Source organism: Delphinapterus leucas, chromosome 14 (genome assembly GCF_059928025.1).
Source record: "Delphinapterus leucas isolate spDelLeu-1000000601 "Yukka" chromosome 14, BTC_Dleu_Yukka2, whole genome shotgun sequence".
NCBI classification, from domain to species: Eukaryota; Metazoa; Chordata; class Mammalia; order Artiodactyla; family Monodontidae; genus Delphinapterus; species Delphinapterus leucas.
In genome coordinates, this window is record NC_143142.1 from 62,921,423 (window position 1) to 62,942,931 (window position 21,509).

Below are 21,509 nucleotides of genomic sequence, written 5' to 3' on the forward strand. Positions count from 1 at the left end.
GCATTTTAGATGACTTCTGACTTATTCTGAAATTTCTTGCTATTCCTCCTTGAATCTGGAGGATCCTGCTCACCTCTGAGCTTTTTAGAAATGCAGAAATTCAAGCCCTATTTTACACCTACAGAATCATAACCTGCCTTTTAATATCATTCCCACATAATTTTCATGCACATTAAAGTTTGCAAAGCATTTACCTTGTTCATTAACTTTCAGACCTGAGTTTAATCTGTGGTTAAACCTGTACATAGATTTTAATTTTTCAATCATTTTCACTTCTACAAGTTCTATTTGGTACCTTTCAGCATTTAGTTGGATATACTTTATAATTCATTTATTGCATATATTTTTCAGTCTTGTTTTTCACTTCATTAAACATGCTAAGATGGTCATTTTATAGTCTTTGATAATTTCATTATCTGAAGTCCGTGAAGGTTTTTGTTGTTTCATTGTTTCTTCCTCTTGATCATCGTAAACTGAAGATTTTTGTTTTACTTCAAGCAGCTCAGTTGCCTTGGAAGTTTTTCTGGGGTGAATGTAGGTTCTTCCAGAGTGAATGTGCATTTACATCTTCCAGGCACCATGGAGCACTACCGTTCTGGAGGGACACTAACTTCTTAGGGTGAAGTTTTTGTCAAAACATTTAATACTGTGCATTTAAGCCACAAGACTGTGTGAAGCCTTGTGGTTCCCAATGTTTAGCAGTAATTTCTCTCCTTCGCTAAAGCTAAGATTCCTTGTGGTTCCCTCAGAGAGTGGGATTGTTTCTATGTCATCTTTATACTACGGGCACAGCCCTTTGGGCTCTGGCTCTGTGGGGACAATATCACATATTAGACATTTAGAACCTCTGAGATTTGCTTGCTGTAGTCATGCCCCAGAGCCTGTGAAAGCCAAAGTCAATTCCTCTGGTTCAACAAATAACTGCAACAAATAACTGCTGAAGCCAGCTGCAGCAGTGCTATGCTTTACTCTCTGGATCTCCCACTTTTACTCAACTTCTTCCTTGAGAATTCCTTGATTTTTTGCTAGTTGATCAATGTTTCAAGGCTTTTTTTTAAAAAAAGTACTTTTTAAAATCCAGGATTCTTGGTTGTTCTAGCAGGAGCTACTAACCTGGCTAGGTTCAAATAGGTGCCTGTTTGAACCTGGCGAACTGGACAACATCCAGTGTTGTCAGGCAATGCTTATCAAACTGCTGGTTGACACAGTTTAATGTGTTAGGAAATCAATGAAGTGGGTCACAATGAGAATTTTAAAATAATAGTTAGATATCAGAATAGAATAGAAAAATAGCTATAGACTCTTTGCAAGAACTCGATGTTTCAATTTAATGTGTCAGGAAATCAGTGTAGTGAGTCACAATCAGTATTTTCAAATATATATATATAGATATTATAAATATCTACCAAAAGAGATATTAGAATAGAAAATACCTAAGTGAGCACACCTACGAACTCTACAAGAACTAGATGTATCTCAGTAAACACTACAGCCAACTGAGACAAATAGCACAGGAAAAATAGAGAAGAGCGTGTGATGAATATATGAAATGGAAGGAACAGGTCTTTTAATCTTTTGTAGAATGAGGTTCCATTTGATTATCTAGCTTATTAAGGTCAGTTCCTAATGGAAGGGTCATTGCCATACTATTTGAATTTTATTTTAACACAGTTTGCACTTAATCAAGCTAAATGCATAGAAGTATAATCCACTGTTGGTAAACATGTCATTACTCTGAGTTTCAATTATGATGAGTTCGTTTTTCAGAAAGAATATTATCAAGGATATTTTTCAAGTCAAAAATGAGACTCAAAAGTTATTACTATATTTCCTAACATTGTTAGCGATGTGCATGTTTTTTATGACAATGGTTTAAATTAAATAAAATTAGAGAAAGTGTTATATCTCATTTCTCCATCATGAACTTTTAATCATTACATTCCAGGAGAGAAATCCAAAACATAAAAATTTAGTGACTTCCCTTCCAACCAAGAAGAGACTGGATTTATCCTTCTGCCTGCAACAATCAAAATATCCCCAAAATATATGAAACAAATGCTTTTAAGATACTGGATATCAGGCAATCAAGGACAGTAATCCTTGAGAGAACAGAAACAAATGAGGTGAGCCCTACAATTGCCCCAGCTTACTGCCTTGAGAGTTTCCAAGCTGCAGCACAGAAGAGAACCCAGGCAAAGCCCATCAGATCCCCCGGATTGAGGAAATGGAGCTGAGAGTCCAGAGAGACCAAGGTGGTGAGAATTTGCAGGACAGAGAACAGAGACAAGGAGCTAAACAGAGAGGGACTCCCTCAGGAATTCATCACAGAGGCTATCAGTAAATGCATGTGAGGAAATTATCTGAGGTTAGGGAGAAAACATCCAAAAGAATTAGAGGGAACAATGTCAAACCCACACAGGACCAGGAATGGTGCCCACTCCCAATAGCTAGAGTGTAAAACCTCACAATTCAAGGGGAATTAGGTACAATAACCAGGAAGTTCTTGCCTCAGTAGTGGGAAATAGCTAACCTTAGAGAAATCACTGTTCTGGAAGCTCCTAAGAAATCATAAAAGCAAGACCTGAAAGAATCAAATGCTTCCAAGTAACATAACTGCATCTCAGAACAATGCTCAAGTTACTCATAGGAACACAAACATATTCAGCACCTGACAAGGTAAAATTTACAATGTCTGGCATCTAAACAAAGATTACTAGGCATACAAAGAAGCAGGAAAACACGTGTCATAACCTGCTGAGATAGAACGAGGTTTTCCTCAAGAATTAAAAGCTGGGCTTCTGTATCCCCAACACACGAATGCAATGAAGAGACAGCTGATCGGCTCTGAAAATATGTGGTTTCTCCAAATCATTATGTAAACCATCAAGAGACCAGTATTGGCTCATATTCCACATTTTTAAAAAAAAAAGCCAAAGTCCTCTTTTCACTTAGTCTTTTAAAATAAGTAATATATTCATACAGTTCAAAATTCAAAAGATACAGAAAGGTATACATTAACAAAACAGTTTCCTCTCTTCTCCCAGCTACTCAGGATTATCTTCTACCATGTACAGGGAGTGCTTCACTCCTCATTAGTTATGTCTACTTTTTGCTAGAGGCAAGTGAATTTTGAGATGGACCTGAAGGACAAAAATGGCAGGATGGGGATAATGGTAAAGCAACTTGAAAGAGGCTTTCCTTGAGTCTGCCTTAAAGGCAGCTGCAGGGAAGGAAATGGGGAAGAGTGTACAAGCTGAAAATAGGAACAAAATTAGCTAATACAGTTGACCCTTGAACAATGTCAGGGTTAGGGGCACTGACGCTCTGCCCAGTCAAAAATCCATGTGTAACTTTACAGTTGGCCCTCCATATCCTAGATTCTACATCCAAAGATTCAACTATCATGTAGTACTGTAGTATGTATTTAGTTTAAAAAAAAAATTCCACATATAAGTGGGCCTGTGCAGTTCAAACCTGTGTTGTTCAATAGTCAATTGTAAAATACAGTTCAGGGTTTCTTATAGCTCACTTTCCTTTCTACTTCCTGGACTACTGTGCTGCTCAGAGGTAACTCACATTGCTTTAGTGATGCACAGGTCATCAAACATCACCTGTCCAACCTACAATACAAAGAGGCTACAAGATTCAGATGAAATCATGATGTGGAAAATACAACTCTATAGCATTTTTAAGTTAGAATGCTATTACTGGCACTTCTTCCCCCACTAAAGTAAAATGCTTTCCAGGACCTAATCAGACTGCTAGAGTTTTATTTCTTTAACTTAAGACATGGGTGGGGATGCTCTAAGTTGAGCTATCATCTGATGACATAAAAGAAAAAGACTGACTTGGAGGTAAGAGCATATGGGAGAAAAGCCTTGTGGGCTCTTAAATCCTGGACAAAAAGAGGTAAAATCAGTGAGGAAAAGAGTTTAGAACAGGGAAGCTTGGAAAACCAAAGATAAATGTTGCCAAATTTGGTTTAGACACAGCTCCACTGGGTAGAGAAAGGGGTGCTTCCTTTAATTCTCGCCTTATTCACTTAAAGTATTAGACATGTTCAAAAAATAAAGCTGTAAGTAGAGAGTGTTTGGGAGGAACACTGGCATTAAATATTATTATTAAAAATAAAACCTGTTGCTTTGGCCTCAGGCCAAGATGGAATAACAGCAATCATATTTACTCCTCTACCTGAAATAATAAAAAAAACAAAATATACAAAATAATAGTTCTCAAGACACCGGACATTTGGCAATGAAGGCAAGCAATGCCAGAGAGATGGGAAAATCAACCAGATGATACCTATGATTGTCCCATCTTTCTTCCTCAAGAGATTTCTATGCCACAGGGCAAAAGTGGGAGTAGTGGCAAGAGCAGGCCACAGGAGGTGGCCAACAGTCTCCTTCAAAAGCTGGAGAGAGTCCAGTCCTGCATGAAAGGAGCTCAGATGTTGTCACTCTACTCTAACAATAAGAAAAAAGCTGAGCAAGCTGAAAACCAACAATTCTTCTTAGATCCAGCAGAAAACTAACATCACAGTGCAAACCACTGCCCTCAAAATTGAAGAGGGACAAGCAGATACAGAGAATCACCACCTAAAAATAGTAGAAGCCCAAGAACAGAAATCTTCACAGGAATGAGTACTGGGTTCCTTCTACCCAGTAGATCATGTCTGGCTTACAACAAGAATTACAATGCAGGGCTTCCCTGGTGGCACAGTGGTTGGGAGTCCGCCTGCCGATGCAAGGGACACGGGTTTGTGCCCCGGTCTGGGAAGGTCCCACATGCTGCAGAGTGGCTAGGCCCGTGAGCCATGGCCGTTGAGCCTGCGCATCCGGAGCCTGTGCTCCGCAACGGGAGAGACCACAACAGTGAGAGGTCCACATACCTCAAAAAAAAAAAAAATTACAATGCACACTCAACCACAGAAAGAGAAATGAGGAAAAAATGATTACATGGAGACTAAAAAACATGCTACTGAAAAAACCAATGGGTCAATGATGAAATCAAAGAGGAAATTAAAATATACCTCAAGACAAACAATAATGAAAACACAACCATACAAAATCTATGGGATGCAGCAAAAGCAGTTCTAAGAGGGAAGTTCATAATGATACAGGCCTTCCTCAAAAAGAAAAATCCCAACTAACCTAACCTACCACCTAAAAGAATTAGAAAAAAACAAACAAAACCTAAAGTTAGCAGAAGGAAGGAAATAATAAAGATCAGAGAAAATAAACTAGAGATTAAAAAATAGAAAAAAATCAATAAAACCAAGATCTGGTTTTTTGAAAGGCTAAACAAAATCAACGAAACTCTGGCCAGACTCTTCAAGAAGAAAAGAGGGAGGACCCAAATAAACAAAATAAGAAATGAAAAATAAGAAATAACAACTGACATTGCAGAAATACAAAATACCATAAGAAAATATTATGAACAGTTATATGCCAACAAAGTGTGCAACATAGAAGAAATGGACAAGTTTCTAGAAATGTACAGCCTGCCAAAATTGAATCAGGAAGAAACAGATAATTTGAACAGACCAATCACTAGATATGAATAGAATCTGAAATAAAAAAAAAAGTGGGGGGTGGGGATAAATCAGTAGCTTGAGATTAACATACACACACTACTATATATAAGATAGATAACCAACAAGGACCTACTGTATAGCACAGGGAACTCTACCTAATATTCTGTCATAACCTATATGAGAAAAGAATCTGAAAAAGAATGAATATATGTATATGTATAAATGAATCACTTTGCTGTACACCTGAAACTAACAGAACATTGTAAATCAACTATACTCCAATAAAATTTTTAAAAACCTCCCTGCAAACAAAAATCCAGACTGGATGGCTTCACTGGTGAATTCTAGCAAACATACAAAGAAGAACTTATCCTATCCTTCTTAAACTCTTCCAAAAGATCAAAGAGTAGGGAATACTAACAAAACCAGACAAAGACACTACCAAAAAAGAAAATTACAGGCCAATATCTTTGATGAATATAGATGCAAAAATCCGCAACAAAATATTAGCAAACTGAATCCAACAACACATAAAACAATCACAGACCATGATCAAGTTGGATTCATTCCAGGGTCACAAGGATGGTTCAACATATACAAATCAATGTGAGACACCACCACAACAAAAGAAAAGACAAAATCTGCATGATTGTCTCAATAGATGCAAGAAAAGCATTTGATAAAATTCAACATCCATTCATGATAAAAACTCCTGCCAAAGTGGGTAGAGAGGGAACATATCTCTCTCTCCCCTCTCTCTCTTTTTTTGGCCACGCGTCTTGCAGGATCTTAGTTCTTGGACCAGGGACTGAACCCAAGCCCCAGCAATGAAAGCGCTGAGTCCTAACCACTGGACTGCCAGGGAATTCCCAACATACCTCAACATAATAAAAGCCATTTATGACAAACCCACAGCCAGCATACCCACAGTACTCAATGGTGAAGAGCTGAAAGCCTTCCTGCTAAATTCTGGAACAAGACAAGGGTGCCCACTCTCACCACTTCTATTCAACGTAGTATTGGAAGTCCTACCCCCAGCAATTAGACAAGAAAAAGAAATAAAAGGTATCCAAATCAGAAGGGAAGAGGTAAAGTTGTCATTATATGCAGATGACATGATACTCTATATAGAAAACCCTAAAGACTCCACACAAGAACTATTAGAACTGATAAATGAATTTAGCAAGGTAGCAGGATATACGATTAATATACAGAAATATTTTGCATTTCTTTACACTAACAAGAAAATATCAGAAAGAGAAAGTAAAAAAACCCAAAACAACAACAAAAACAATCCCATTTAAAATTACATCAAAAAACAAAACAAACAAAAACAACCTAGGAATAAACCTAACCAAGGTGAAAGACTCACAAGCTGAGAACTATAAAACAATGATAAAAGAAATCAAAGATGATTCAAGGCAATGGAAAGATATCCCATGCTCTTGGATTGGAAGAATTAATAGTTAAAATGGCTATAATATCCAAAGCAATCCAGAGAGTTAATGTGATCCCTATCAAATTACCCATAACATTTTTCACAGAACTAGAATAATCCTAAAATTCACACAGAACCACAAAAGACCCAGAATTGCCAAAGCAATCCTGAGGAAAAAGAACAAAACTGGAGGCATAACCCTCCCAGACTTCAGACAATACTACAAAGCTACAGTAATCAAAACAACGTGGTACTGGCACAAAAACAGACAGATAGATCAGCAGAACAGAACAGAGAGCCCAGAAATAAACCCACCCACCTATAGTCAATTAATCTTCAACAAAGGGGGCAAGGATATATGATGGAGAAAAGACAGTCTCTTCAGCAAGTGGTGTTGGGAAAGCTGGCAGCTGCATGTAAATCAATGAAGCTAGAACACTCTCTCACACCATACACAAAAATAAACTGAAAATAGCTTAAAGACTTAAATATAAGACATGACACCATAAAACTCCTAGAAGAGAACACAGGAAAAACATTGCCTGACATAAATCGTACCAATGTTTTCTTAGGTCAGTCTCCCAAGGCAATAGAAATAAAAGCAAAAATAAACAAATGGGATCTAATCAAACCTAGAAGATTTTGCACAGCAAAGGAAACCAGAAACAAAATGAAAAGACAACCTACGGACTGGAAGAAAATATTTGCAAACAATATGACCAATGAGGGCTTAATTTCCAAAATATACAACAGCTCATACAACTCAATAACAAAAATAACAAACAATCCAAGCAATAAATGGGCAGAAGACCTAAACAGACATTTCTTCAAAGAAGACATACAGATGGCCAACAGACACATGAAAAAATGCTCAACACTGCTAATTATTAGAGAAATGAAAATCGAAACTACAATGAGGTATCACCTCACTCTGGTCAGAATGGCCATCATCAAAAAGTCTACAAATAATAAATGCTGGAGAGGGTGTGGAGAAAGGGGAACACTCCCACACTGTTGGTGGGAATGTAAATTAGTGCAGCCATTATGGAAAACAGTATGGAGTTTCCTTAAAAATCTAAAAATAGAGTTATCATACGATTCAGCAATCCCACTCCTGGGCATATATCCGGAAAAGACAAAAGATCTAATTTAAAAAGATATGTGCACCCCAATGTTCATAGCAGCACTATTTACAATAGCCAAGACATGGAAGCAACCTAAGTGTCCATCAACAGATGAACGGATAAAGGATTATTACTCAACCATAAAAAAGAATGAAATAATGCCACTTGCAGCAACATGGATGGACACAGAGATTACCATAATAAGTGAAGTAATTCAGACAAAGACAAATACTATATGACATCACTTATATGTGGAATCTAAAAAAAATAGTACAGATGAACTTATTTATGAAACAGAAGCAGACTCATAGACAAAGAAAACAAACTTATGGTTACCAAAGGGGAAGGTGGGGGTAGGGATAAATTGGGAGTATGGGATTAACAGATGCACACTACCATATATAAAAAATAGATAAACAACACGGATTTACTGTATAGCACAGGGAACTATATTAAATATCTTGTAACAAACTATAATGGAAAAGAATTTTTAAAATAACAAATATATATACATATATATGTATAACCGAATTACTTTGCTATACACCTGAAAGTAACACAATATTGTAAATCAACTATACTTCAATTAAAAATTTACCAAAAAAACCCCACACAATTTGAAGAGATAGAACAAGCATCAGAACCAGACCTACATATGGAAGAGATGTTGAAATTGTCAGACTGGGATTTAAAACAACTATGCTTAATACGGTAGAGGGTCTAATGAAAAAAGTGGACAACATGAAGGAACAGATAGGTAATATAAGAACAAAGATGGAAACTCTAAGAAAGAATCAAAAAGAAATGCTAGAAATAAAAAACACTATCACAGAAATGAACTATGCCTTTGTGACGGACTCATCAATAGACTGGATATGGCTGAGGAAAGAATCAGTAAACTTGAAGGAAGAAATGTCAATAAAAACCTCCAGAACTGAAGTACAAAGAGAAAATGAAAAGAAAAAGGATAAAACATTCAAGAACTGTGGGACAGTTACAAAAGTTATGACATACACATAATGGGAATACCAGAGGGTGAAGAAAAGGGAACACTCCCACACTGTTGGTAGGGATGCAAATTAGTGCAGCCATTATGGAAAACAGTACGGAGTTTCCTTAAAACACTAAAAACAGAGTCATCATATGATCCAGCAATCCCACTCCTGGGCATACATCCGGAAAAGATATATCTGAAATAGTAATCACAGAGAATTTCCTAAAATTAATGGCAGACACCAAACAACAGATTCAGAAATCTCTGAGAACATGTAAGATAAATAATAAAAAAAAATCTACACCTAGGCATATCATATTCAAACTGCAGAAAGTAAAAGATGAAGAGAAATTCTTGAAAGAAACCAAAGGAAAAAGAAATCCTCCTACAGAGGAGTCAGGATAAGAATTACATTGGGTTTCTTTTCAGAAACCATGTAAGCAATAAGAGAGTGTAGTGAATTATTTAAAGTGTTAGGGAAAAAAATCCACCAACCTAGAATTCAGTATCTAGCAAAATTATCCTTCAAAAATGAAGGAGAAATAAAAATTTTTCCAGCCAAACAAAAACAAAGGGAATTAGCTGACAGTACACCTACATAGCAAAAAATGTTGAAAGAAAATTTTCAGGAATATAGGTCAGGAACTCAGATCTACATGAAGAAAGGAAGAACATCAAAGGAGTAAATGAAGGTAAAATTAAATCTTTTATTTTCCTTATTCTTATTTTAACAGTTTGTTAAAAATAATAACAGCAACAAAACATTCAGTGACTATAGCTATAGATAAATTAATTGAATGACAGCAATATCATAAGAGATGGAGGGAGTAGTTGGGAATACTCTGTTGTAAGATATTTAAATTACCCGTACAGTGTTATTTGAAGGAGAACATGGATTAGTTGTAAATGTATATTGCCAACTCAAGGGCAAACACTAAAAAAAAAAAAAAGAAAGAAAGGAAGAAAAATTGTAAAAATAAATTGACATGCTGACAAGAAAAAAATGGAATAGTATAAAATGCTCAATTAAAACTAGAGAAGGCAGAAAAAGAGGAGAGGAAAGAAAAACAAAGAACATGGGCAACAAATAGAAAACAGGAAAAAAATATGGTATATATTAGCCCACCTACATCAATAATCACTCATTTACAATGAATGTGTATTACTTTTGTATTCAGAAAAGCTGTTCTCTCCTGCTCTCCCCACCCAGGAAATCCTTCTCTGATATCATTCACCTTCTGCCATGGCTGCCAGCAAGAAGGGGATGACAAAACCACAGGCAGGTTAACTATTCAGAATCTGTGACCAACAAGGGGTTCACTGAAATTTAAAGAACTTTGCAAAAAACAATGAAATACCATATGAACAACAGACTAACTGAATACACAGCTTATTCGAGATTAACCACTGTTAATTCTTTACCTGATAGCTTCTTAAAAACACTTCTAGCAATTTGCAGAACTCTTTCCTTAGAGATTTCTATTAGCCAACACTTGTTATATGGCCTTTTAATTGAGAAAACAAAACACCTTGATACCTTAGGGTTTTGTGTTTTCGATAATATTTTAGACATTAATCATTCCAGTCAAACACCACAGGAAAAATTTCAAGCCCCATTCCTACCCATCAGCAAAGGCCGAGTGAAAAGCCTAGGCTTCTTTTCTCGCCCAGAAGTAACAAGGTACCCTTCCCCTCTGGTTGCGGGGGGTGAGGTCAGAGAAGGCTGAGTGAGATTGTCATGCCTGCCGGGCGTTATCAAGCCTCATCCTAACCCCACTGTCAGTGGAAAGTATGTGGGGTACCTGGACTTCCAACTCCACCTGCTCCACCTTTGTGCTGTGTTAGTATCAGAGGAGGCCTAGTGGAGAGTCAGGACTCTGACCACTGCCTGGCAGTAAGGAGCCCAACCATCTCCCCTTGGTGTCAGTGAAGGCCATGTGGGGAACAGTAACAAGGCAAACCTATCCTTCCTAACCAGGAGGGCTCCTGCTTAGCGAGGAGCCAGTACTCCTATCTCTGCCCAGCAGTAAGGAGGTTCTCCTACCCCCTGGGGTGTCAGTGGAGGCCGAGGAGGGAAACTGGACTTACACCTACATCTAGAAGTATTGAGACACTCCCCTTGTCTCACCAGTACAAAGCCAGAAGAAGCCTGATAAAACAGAAGACTTACATAAATTCGTCTCATAACACCCCAATGTCCAAGATTCAATTAAAAATCAACAGATTCCATTGAGATGACACTGATGTTAAAATCAGATCTGAAAAGGATTTTAAAGCAGCTATCATAAAAATGCTTCAATAAGCAATTACAAACATTCCGAAACAACTGGAAAAATAAGTCTCAGCGAAGAAAAAGAAGAACCAAACAGAAATTTTAGGATTGAAAAATACAATTAAAAAACCCAAGAGAAAGGAAAGCATATGTCCATACATATACTTATACACAAATGTTCATAGCAGTCTTATTCATAAGAGCCAAAATGTTGAAATGACCCAAATGTCTATCAACTGGAAGATGGATAAACAAAAGTGTGGTACATCCATACAATGGAATATTACTTGGTCAGAAAAAGGAATGAAGTACTGATATATGCTATCTGGATGAACCCTGAAAACATTAGGCTAACTGAAATGAGCTCGTCACAAAAGGCCACATATTATATGATTCAGCTTATCTTAAATATCCAGAATAGGCAAATACATATACAGAAAGTAGATTAGTGGTTGCCTAGTGCTGAAGGGTGTGAGGATGGGGAAATTAGGGGTGTGTGCTTGCTAATGGGTATGGAGTTTCTTGTGGGGCATAAGGATGACGTTCTAAAATTGATTATGGTGATAGTTGCACATTTCTGTGAATATACTAGAAACCAGTGAATTGTACACTTTGAACAAGAGAACTGCATGTGTTATGGGTTGAATTGTGTACCACATCAAAAAATAAATGTTGGAGTCCTAACCCCTAGTAGCTCAGAATGTGGCCCTATTTGGAGAAAGGGTCTTTAGAGGTGATCAAGTTAAAATGAGGTCATCAAGGTGGGCCCTAATCCAATATGACTAGTATCCTTATTATAAAGGGGAAATTTGAACACAGAGACAGACATGTATGGAGGGTGAAGATGTTCATCTACAAGCCAAAATGAGAAGCCTTGAACAGACTTCCCTCAAAGCCTGTACAAGAAGCCAACACTGCTGAGCCTTGATTTCGGACTTGGTAGCCTCCAGATGGCGATAAAATACATTTCTGTTAAGTTTAAGTCATTCCCAGTTTGTGGAATTTACAGCAGCCCTAGCAAACTAAAACAGCATGTGAATTATACCTCAATCAAGTTGCTACCAAAAAACCAAAACAATATGCTGTCTACAAGAAACTCATTTCAAATATAATGACATAGGTTGAAAGTAAAAGCTATTCTAGATACTTGCAATAGTACGGTTAACGAAAGAAACAAAATCTTAGCCCTCATGGAACTTACATTCTAGTGGAGTAGATGAGTGTGCCAAACAGTGTGGGTCAGGTGGCTGGGGAAAGGCAGCTAACCAAGCAAGGTTTCATCTACATTTACATTTCCAGGACAGAGAGAAGAAAAAGAGTTCCTGAAGGAGACAGATAAAGAATTGTGTGGTCACAAAAATCAAGGAATGGAAGGGACTGGGTCAAACGCAAATGTTGAAGTTAGTAAAAGTCAAGTTCATGGAACTTGGCAATTATGTGCACATTTTGACATCAGCAAGAATCATTTCAGGAGTGTGATGGCAACTAAGATTCCATCATGTCAGCTACTTGCCAGCATGTTCAAAATATTCTTTCTTTCTTCTGTTGCACCCACTTGACAAAAACTCAACTCTGAATAGTCTTTACCAATGAGCAGTGTTGAAGAATAGTCCTCCAGACGGATGCCGCTGTAAGTCCATTGTGTCCAACTCACTGCTGTTCTTTTCTAGTCCATTCTTTCCCATTCTCTAGGACCACCATTTCAAACCATCTCTGTTGTCTTTGTACCTACCTCCATTCTCAGCCCCCCCCCCCCACTTCTGGAACTTGCCACATCACTTGGTTCTCAAAGATGTGAGAGCAAAACCATTAGGTGAAAACTTTAAACCCTCTGCTACCCAAATGACACACATGCCCATGTCCATGCCCATTCCTTCATCTGCCTGTGATATGGATGCCAGCTTCCCTCCTCAGGAACCTAGGTGTACCAATGATCTTGGCCAACTCCTCCTGCACCACTGCATTTTCACCTCCCCCCTCTCCTGATTCTACCCCTTTCCTAATTAGCATTTAAATGAGATGCAAGTTTCTCCTGCCTTCAAAAAAAAATCCCTCAACCACACGTAATTCTATTGCTACAGCCTCACCCTTCGTCACAGCCAATTTTTGAGTTATCTGCACTTGCTCACTTCATTACTCTGCAGTCCTCATCCCACTGCAACCTAGATTTACCCTCACCAATGCACTGAAAAAGGAAGATATAGATTACCATAATTCCTAAATTCTAATATGCATATTCATCCTCGCCCACATTTTAATAGACTACCTCTTATGATCAATATGATTGAAGGCAATGGGCCACAGTTTAGATTTTTCTTTGTATATGCAAAGATGCCTTAGACTCAATCAAATATGGTGTTTCTGAAATTAAAATTTTTTTCTAAATGGGTACTCTTTTTTATATTGTATGAGATTTTTTTTTTTTTTTTTTTTTTTTTTTTTTGCGGTACGAGGGCCTCTCACTGTTGTGGCCTCTCCTGTTGCGGAGCACAGGCTCCGGACATGCAGGCTCAGTGGCCATGGCTCACGGGCCCAGTCACTCCGCGGCATGTGGGATCTTCCCGGACCGGGGCGCGAACCCGTGTCCCCTGCATCGGCAGGCGGACTCTCAACCACTGCGCCACCAGGGAAGCCCGTATGAGAGCTTTTAGCTTCACTAAACACCCTGGAATACATTCTTTTGGCCTCTGTGGTAGCTCAGCTGCTCCTTCTCAATCCCCTTCCTGTGTTCCTTGTCTAGTTCTCTTCCTTCCTCACTCATCAACTTCTTTGGATGAGCTCTTACACTACCATGGTTTCAGTACTACCCATATGTTATAGGACAAGCCTGTAGCTGGTCCAATGTCATGTGGGCATGACTTCAGAGACATCAAATTAACTGATTCTTGTTCCAGTTACAAAGTAGAGTCCAATAATGACTTAGGTGAAGTTGTTAGCCTTGAGAGACTAAAGATGATAAATTAGAATGTTTACACCTACAGTTGTATTGCATAACTCAGAGCAGTAGAGCTGACCCAGATGACTTGGTCCTTAGTACAAAATACAGAGGTTACATGCAGAATTTCTCCAGCCTTACATATACAGTAGGCTGAGTCTACGAGGGGTCACTTAGGCCTTCAGGTTTAATAAAACACCTACTCGCACATTATTGTCCCCACTGTGCATTGCCCTACCAATCCCCCATTCCAGGCCCTTGCCCCTGAGATTTCAGAGTCTATTAGGTCAGTTTGCTGACTTCCTCTGAAATCCCCAGCATCTTTCATCCATCTGCCTCCTCGTTTCCCTCCCTTGTGAATGCCTGCTGCTCAGATATCAAGTGATTTCCACAGTCAGCGTAAGTCAAATACAAAGGACGATCCACCATTTCTTCATTCACAAATATTTATTGAGCACCTACTATACGCCACACCATGTTAGGCTCTGGAATGCAAGTGAAATAAGATATCACCCCTGCCCTCATGGAGCTTACAATCTAGCAGGGGAAACAGACAATACACAGTAAACTAATACGTAAAATAAACACAGGTTGTGCTATCTGCCATATAGGATATAAACAGTGGTAAGATTAGAATAGTTAGGAAACACCTCCTTTATAGATAGAATGGTCAAGGAAGGCCTCTCTGAGAAGATAGTTAAAAACTGGGTATGAAGCCTGGCTCCCCACTTACGATCTACACGACCTTAGGCAAGTCACTTACCCTCTCAGAATCTGTTTCCACATTTGTAGAATGGAGATAATCATATCAAACTCAAGAAATGCTCATTACTGTGAATGATCATGAAAACTCTTCAATGACTTCTTGGTATTTTACAAGGCTTTTCATATCTTACATACTTCTCTTAATATTACTTAGCAAATTTCTAGCTATCCTCAACATTCTTAGTTCTCTCTTTATCTGTGTGCTCCTATAGCACCCTGTACCTTTTACCACTGCACTGTAATCTCCCTATTCACTTATCTGTATATTCTACTGGGTCTGAGGACATGCTGAAGGCTGTGATAATGAAGGAGTCTAAGTTGGACAAGAAGTACAAAGAAAACAAAGGGTTAAACAGTGGTAGGGAGTTTCAATGGAAGAAAATGTTGAAGGTGAGGTAACCAAAAATCTCACTGGCCAGGGCGTTGGATCATCCACCAGAACACTGAAGATACTGAGAATATGAAAGAATCGGAGATGGCAAAGTGTGCTGTGAGTTAGGAAGTGAGGCCTTCAGGAAATCAAAGGAGTGATCAGTGGCAAGAGTAGAGGTAACTGATAGTATAACTTCTTGGCATAGGCTGCAAAAGGGGCAGATTTTTGTCAGAAGCTTTGGGAGAAATTATTTAGAAATTACAAGAGAGAGGAAGGGCAGCAACCACCATCTCGAGATACATGGAATGTGGACACAGCCCACACTGGTGAGAGCTACAGGCTATGGCAGGCCTTCAGGTGACAGCCGAATTGGTTATGGCAAGGCAGTTAAGAGAAAAATCAAAAGAACGACATGCAGCCAAGCATGGATTAGGGAGGAGAGAGGGAGGGTAAGCAATTGGGAGTGACTAGAATACATATAGAAGGGAGACAAGTGAAGGTGAAAACGGAGGACAAGGGAAGTTTGCACTTAAGACTGCAGAACAGATAAGCTTCTTGGACATTCCCTTTCTGAAATCTCACCCTTCCCATCAAACTCACCACTGTCTCCCCTAAATGACTAACGTCCAGTCTAACTGCCTCCTGTCTCGTAATATCACCATTATCCTGGTTACCCAGGCTTGAGAAATGGACTCAGCCCTTACTCCTATAACCACTCAGACACTGAATCTTGAGTCTTCCTTTGAAATGGCTCCAGCATCCCCTCCTTCCTTATTCCTGTGGCCATCACCTGAAATCAGTTCTCATAATTTTATGTCTAAATTACCCTATCAGTCTCCCAAATAGCCTACCTAATTAGTGTCACTTCAGTTTAGTCAGAAGGCTTTGGAGGCACGTCTGTTTCAGGCTGCCAAGTCCACTGCGAAATTTATGTTTCTTCCTTTGCAAAACAGAGACAATACTACTTTCCTTTGAAGGACCATGGTAAGGAATGTGACATTTTTGTAAGGTTCTTAGCATGTCTGTTAGTAGGAAGAATTCCTGAGCTTTGAAAACTTGATTATAACCCTTTTGAAGTATGGGACCAGAACTTTTATACTACTCTACCCCACATACACTTACAAAACACGTTGAATATTTGTTGAATAGTTTGATGAAGGCCAAAATAAGAGGGATATTTTACAACACAACAACACTCTTCTTCACATAAAAAGAGGTGAGCTTTGAGAACACAAAAGCAGCCTTCAAATCCATTCAAAAAGAAAAAGCAGCCTGGGAAATGTGGTATGCCAATCAAGAAAATAATACCTTGAGCATCCGAAGATAGCAATCTGTTTTTCTTTCCCCAGAGCGGCCCTGAGAACACCAATATGGGACTGAAAACACAAAAAGACAAAGTGAAAAAGCAAAGCTTAGCTCTGCTTTTGTTGTTGTTTCAGCCTTACCACTCTTCCAGTTTGGTTTGGACTGCCTCTGGCTCAGAAGATCCTACTGGCTTTGGGGAGCTCAGAAAGGCCAAAATGGAGCCTACAGGAAGAGGAAAAAAAAGAGAGCTGGCTACCAAGGGCTGGCCCCAGGCACAAAAGATTTAAGAAAAGGCAAGATTTTCTAACTAAAAACAGAAAATGTAGTGTAACAATGGGCTACTTCATAGTGCAAGTAAAACTATGTAGAAAATCATTTGGATATCCTTATGTAGGTGTTTCTGGAACATATCAGATACATATATTTGAAACTGAGACATCCCAGGAAAGTCTCTGCCCATTTTCTCCAAATCAGTTTCCCCAGCTCACCAAGGTCAGAAGGTGGAGGGTCTTAATGCAGATGTCTGCACAGAGCTAAATAGCACATATTCTTGGAAACTATGGTTAGACAGTTCTTCTCATACCAAATGGTTACAGTATAACTTAGTAAAACCACTTGGAAAAATGACAGGAATCAAAAACTACAAAGTATTTACATCCTTGACTCAGGAATTCACCTCTAGGAATTTATTCTAAGGAAATCATTTATGCACAAAGACATGAACTGTAACACTGCATCATGAGATGCAACCTAAAATGTCCAACAGGGAAAGGTAACAGGAAGCATGGCACATCCACACAGAATAGTTTTTAATGACATGGAATAATGCCTGCAGATTGAGAAAAAAATCAAGGCACAAATTATACCGAGAATGAATGAAACTATGTAAAATCGCAGACAAGTAGCTAAAAGACTGGCAAGAAATATGCAAAAATAGTAAAGTGCCCTTTTCCCCTTTTCTGTATTGTCTAGATTTCCCGCAATAAGCATGTATTACTAAACATAAACAGGAAAAAACCATTATTGAGTCAGGCAAGCATTAAAGAATGGGCATTTATATTTAGCCTAATCTGTTTCTCCTAGGAATTGGAGCGTGGTTCTTAACAACAAAAAAGCGGGGGCTTACAAACCAGTCATTCTTAAAAAAGCAGAGGAAGTATTAAATTCTTTCCACAAGTTTCACCATATTCGTGTAGAACTGCAGCAGAAAAGATGGTGAATCAGGTTCAGACATCAATCACCAACCTAAATGACAACTCCATGCTCCCACAAGACACAGATCCACGGTCACAAAATACAATGTCAGACCCAAGTTTAAATGGCATACTGCTCTACATTTTCCAAGATGAAAAAGATTAGGAAAATAAAAGCATTTACTTGGGGGTGGGGGAGAGACTTTTTTTTTTTTTTACACCCATTGGGGGCTAGAGAGAAATGAAAGACAAAGCTGAGAACTAATGCTTTATAAAATTCAACTTTACTTAAAAAGACAAACTGTAACAATAAATACTTTTTTGGCAGAAGAAAAGCAGACAACTCAGTTACTAAATGACGGATGTCCAAGACTCGTCTGAAGGCAGAATGGTTCAAAGGTCAGAATCCAAAGTCAGAATAGTCTCTGTTGAATATCATTCATCTAAAATCCAACATCTTACCTTTCTTCAAATTCTTTAAGTGTCTACCCTAGGGCAACTTGTTTTATACCAAGAATTATGGATCTCCTTATTTATACTCACACTCTTTCACCAAATCATGATCCTTTTCATTCTAGCTTTCCTGATTCTACTGTTTTGTTTGGCCTTTATAATTATTCCATGACAGATGCAAAGAATTTATACCTTCTGGGCAGAAATGGAAACAGAATCCTAAAGCGGCTCACCTAAGGGTCAGAAAGTCAGTGAAGTAAGCAGACCTTAGGTGTGAAGCTACATTCAGCACCCATTACATTGTCACGAGTTACCAAAGCAAGGAAATCCTTTAACATTTCTATGTGAATAACGATAAAAATACAGGTTGGCTAAGTGTTTGTAAGAGACTAATAACTGCAGTTCCTTTCCTTAAACATAGTCACTGGTTGGCTGACATCTAAGTAACAGCTATAGATGACCTCCTCTGAGACTGAATTATACTTGGTTGAGCAGACATCTGGACTAGTAAAAGAAACTGCTACAAAATCAGAGCCTCAGTAAAAAATATTTAGTGACCATTCTAAAAAAAGGACAGTGGCTTAATAAGCATGTTGTTGTCACAGGGCCAAATAAAGAAAAGTACTCACCTTCAAATATACATACACAAAAGTCTCAATTTTAAGATTATAAACTTAAAAGTATATTTTAAAAAATGTTAGTCGCCTGTATGAGATAAATTAAAAATTTATGTAATTCAGTGTAAAGCACCAAAAATGAACAATAAAACTGTTCACATAAAACAGTGAAAAGGAAACAAAGCACAACTATAAAAGCACAGAGGTATCATTTACAAGAACCAAGTAAATAAACTAATTTCTATTAATTTTTTTCATTTACCTGATAAAACTGTTGGTTAAACTGGGGAGGGGAGGGTCTCTGAGCATCTAAAGGGTAACAAAATGGTAACAAATATACAGCATTTCTTTATTAACAAATTATACCACACAAATCAGGTTATTTTTTCTATCTGATTACAGAGTTAACAGAACTTGCATCCATATGTAGAGCAGCAACATAAAATTTTACTAGGAAAAAATTCTGTATCTGGACCAAAGGACTGTAACGTGGACGAAGAAGGTAAAACTGGCAACTATGATGCAACTACTGCAAGAAGATTCAGGTTCGTTTTCCATGCTTATAACTCTCCAAAAGGGATAATACATTAGGGGATAATGCAGCCAAAGAAGGGATGATGTAGAAAATCACATGAAATTAAATGAGTACAAAAAGAGCACAGGGGCGGGGGGGTGCGGCATGAGAACTTGAGAAGGTGTGAAAAACCAAGCAGTGACAAGTCAGCTCCCTGGAGTTACACCAACCCAGATTGTTCCCTATCCTAACTGAAATTGGTGGACTCTTCATCTGGGCACTTCAGCTTGAGAAATCAGTTAGATTAATCATTTTTAACACAGGTTTATTTTTAAAGTAGATACAACTTAAGGAGAGAAAGCTAAATATTAGGGAAGTATTAAGTCCTTCAGAACTCAAAATTCTGCAGCCAAATGAAAGCAAAGGAAAGTATAAAATCTGGATAAAAATGTTTCTCTAAGGGCAAAACAGTTTTCTGAGAGATTTTAAAACCAAACACACAGTAAGAGAGTGGTTTTCAAAGTGGGTTTCAGGCCCATCCTCTCCTCTTCAAACCTTTCTTATATTCAAACATTTCTAATTCTGTTTTGTCTTTTGTGGCTTCAGGAAAGACTTCCTTTTAAAAAAAGGAAAGGGAAATCTGATGCCATCCCCATCCCCTTGCTACTGTTTGTTCTTTAAGTTTGAAAATCACTGCTATGAGAAAAATGAGATCTAAAACATATTTTCTTTGTGTTACTAAACTGAAAAGTTTCAACACAGATCTGTACATTATCCTGTAAAATAAACGAGCAAAAGAAGTTCTTAGGAAGAAATTAAACTTTGCTATTCCCACCGCCCCTAAATCTGTTCTTCCACTGCCTCCAACCTCTCAATATTTCTAGACAGTGTGAACAAAATTCTAACAAACATTCCAGCCCACACCTTAATCTAAAAACATTTCATTTGATGGCTGCAGAGAATTTTTTTTTGAGAAGGTAAGCCCCCAATTTATAGAAACCTCTAGAATAAGAATGTACGATTACCAAAATAACACACATTATATCAGGGAAGACTCTGCACAGGGTTTCTTCAACATAATCACTAATAATAAAGAAAAGCCAAATCCCAGAACGTCACTCTGCATTCATCAGCACACAACACCAAAGTGTAAACAACAACCAGGGGAAAATGCTTAACACAAAGGCCATTTTTCTTTGATGGAATCAGGGAGAAAAGTGGAACTGCAGGAAGAAAAGTGGAACCCAAGCTTTGGCCACTTATCAAGACTTCATTACTTCAACGAAACAGAACAAATCTCCATGGAAAGGGCTCATTCAGCAAACGTAACTTCTTTCCATATATTTTTCCTTCACATCAGATTAAACAAAACTTGTCATTTCAGAATCACTGATTACATCTTTTTTTAATTAGAAAAAAGTTTACTTGAATATTTACATAACTTTATTGCTGTTTATTACAACAAAAAAATTTTTAACTGATTTGTAGAATCCAACCAGTATCATATGAAATTGAAATCCATCTCTCAAGAAGATGCAGTTACAGCTGAATGTATCTGATGCTCAGAGTACAGCATGAATAAGAAAAATCCTTGCATGTCATGTGGTTCTTGCTGCAGTCATCTGTGTTCATCTCTCAGAAGGCAAAAGAATCCATTTGACACTTCAATAAATATCAAAGTAATCGTTACCAAAAAAATAGCTTCCACGGACCAGAGATCCAAGAAACAGCAGTTTTAATGAATGATTCCTAGAATCGAGTGAGTCCTCCTTTAGTCCAATGAGATGATGTCAGGAATGTTACTTCCACTGCTGGTTATGACCCCTGTCTCACTCCTGCTGCTGGATGAACTAACATGAGTACTGCTTTCATGGGGGCTGGTGGTGGTGACAGACGTACTGCTTGCTGTTAAGGGTGAGGTGAGACTATCCAAAAACATAGGAGGACAGTACTGCTTGAAACAAACAATGATGTCGATGAGGAAGAGGCTACA

At 38.1% G+C, this 21,509-nt stretch overlaps 1 protein-coding gene across 12 annotated transcripts in view; it reads right to left on the reverse strand.

The window, feature by feature from the left end:
- Positions 1–1,084: 1,084 nt before the first annotated feature.
- PIAS2 (protein inhibitor of activated STAT 2) overlaps positions 1,085–21,509 on the reverse strand; it is a 113,086-nt gene continuing 92,661 nt past the window's right edge. For 5 of the 12 annotated variants that reach the window (XM_022561827.2, XM_089895140.1, XM_089895139.1 and 2 more), the window contains one exon: positions 1,087–21,470. In XM_022561827.2, coding sequence (XP_022417535.1) covers positions 21,288–21,470 — 183 coding nt within the window. In that variant the 3' untranslated portion in view covers positions 1,087–21,287. Of the gene's footprint in view, positions 21,471–21,509 lie in introns of all 12 variants that reach the window. The other 7 variants (XM_089895146.1, XM_089895142.1, XM_022561830.3 and 4 more) reach the window with 7 other exon arrangements.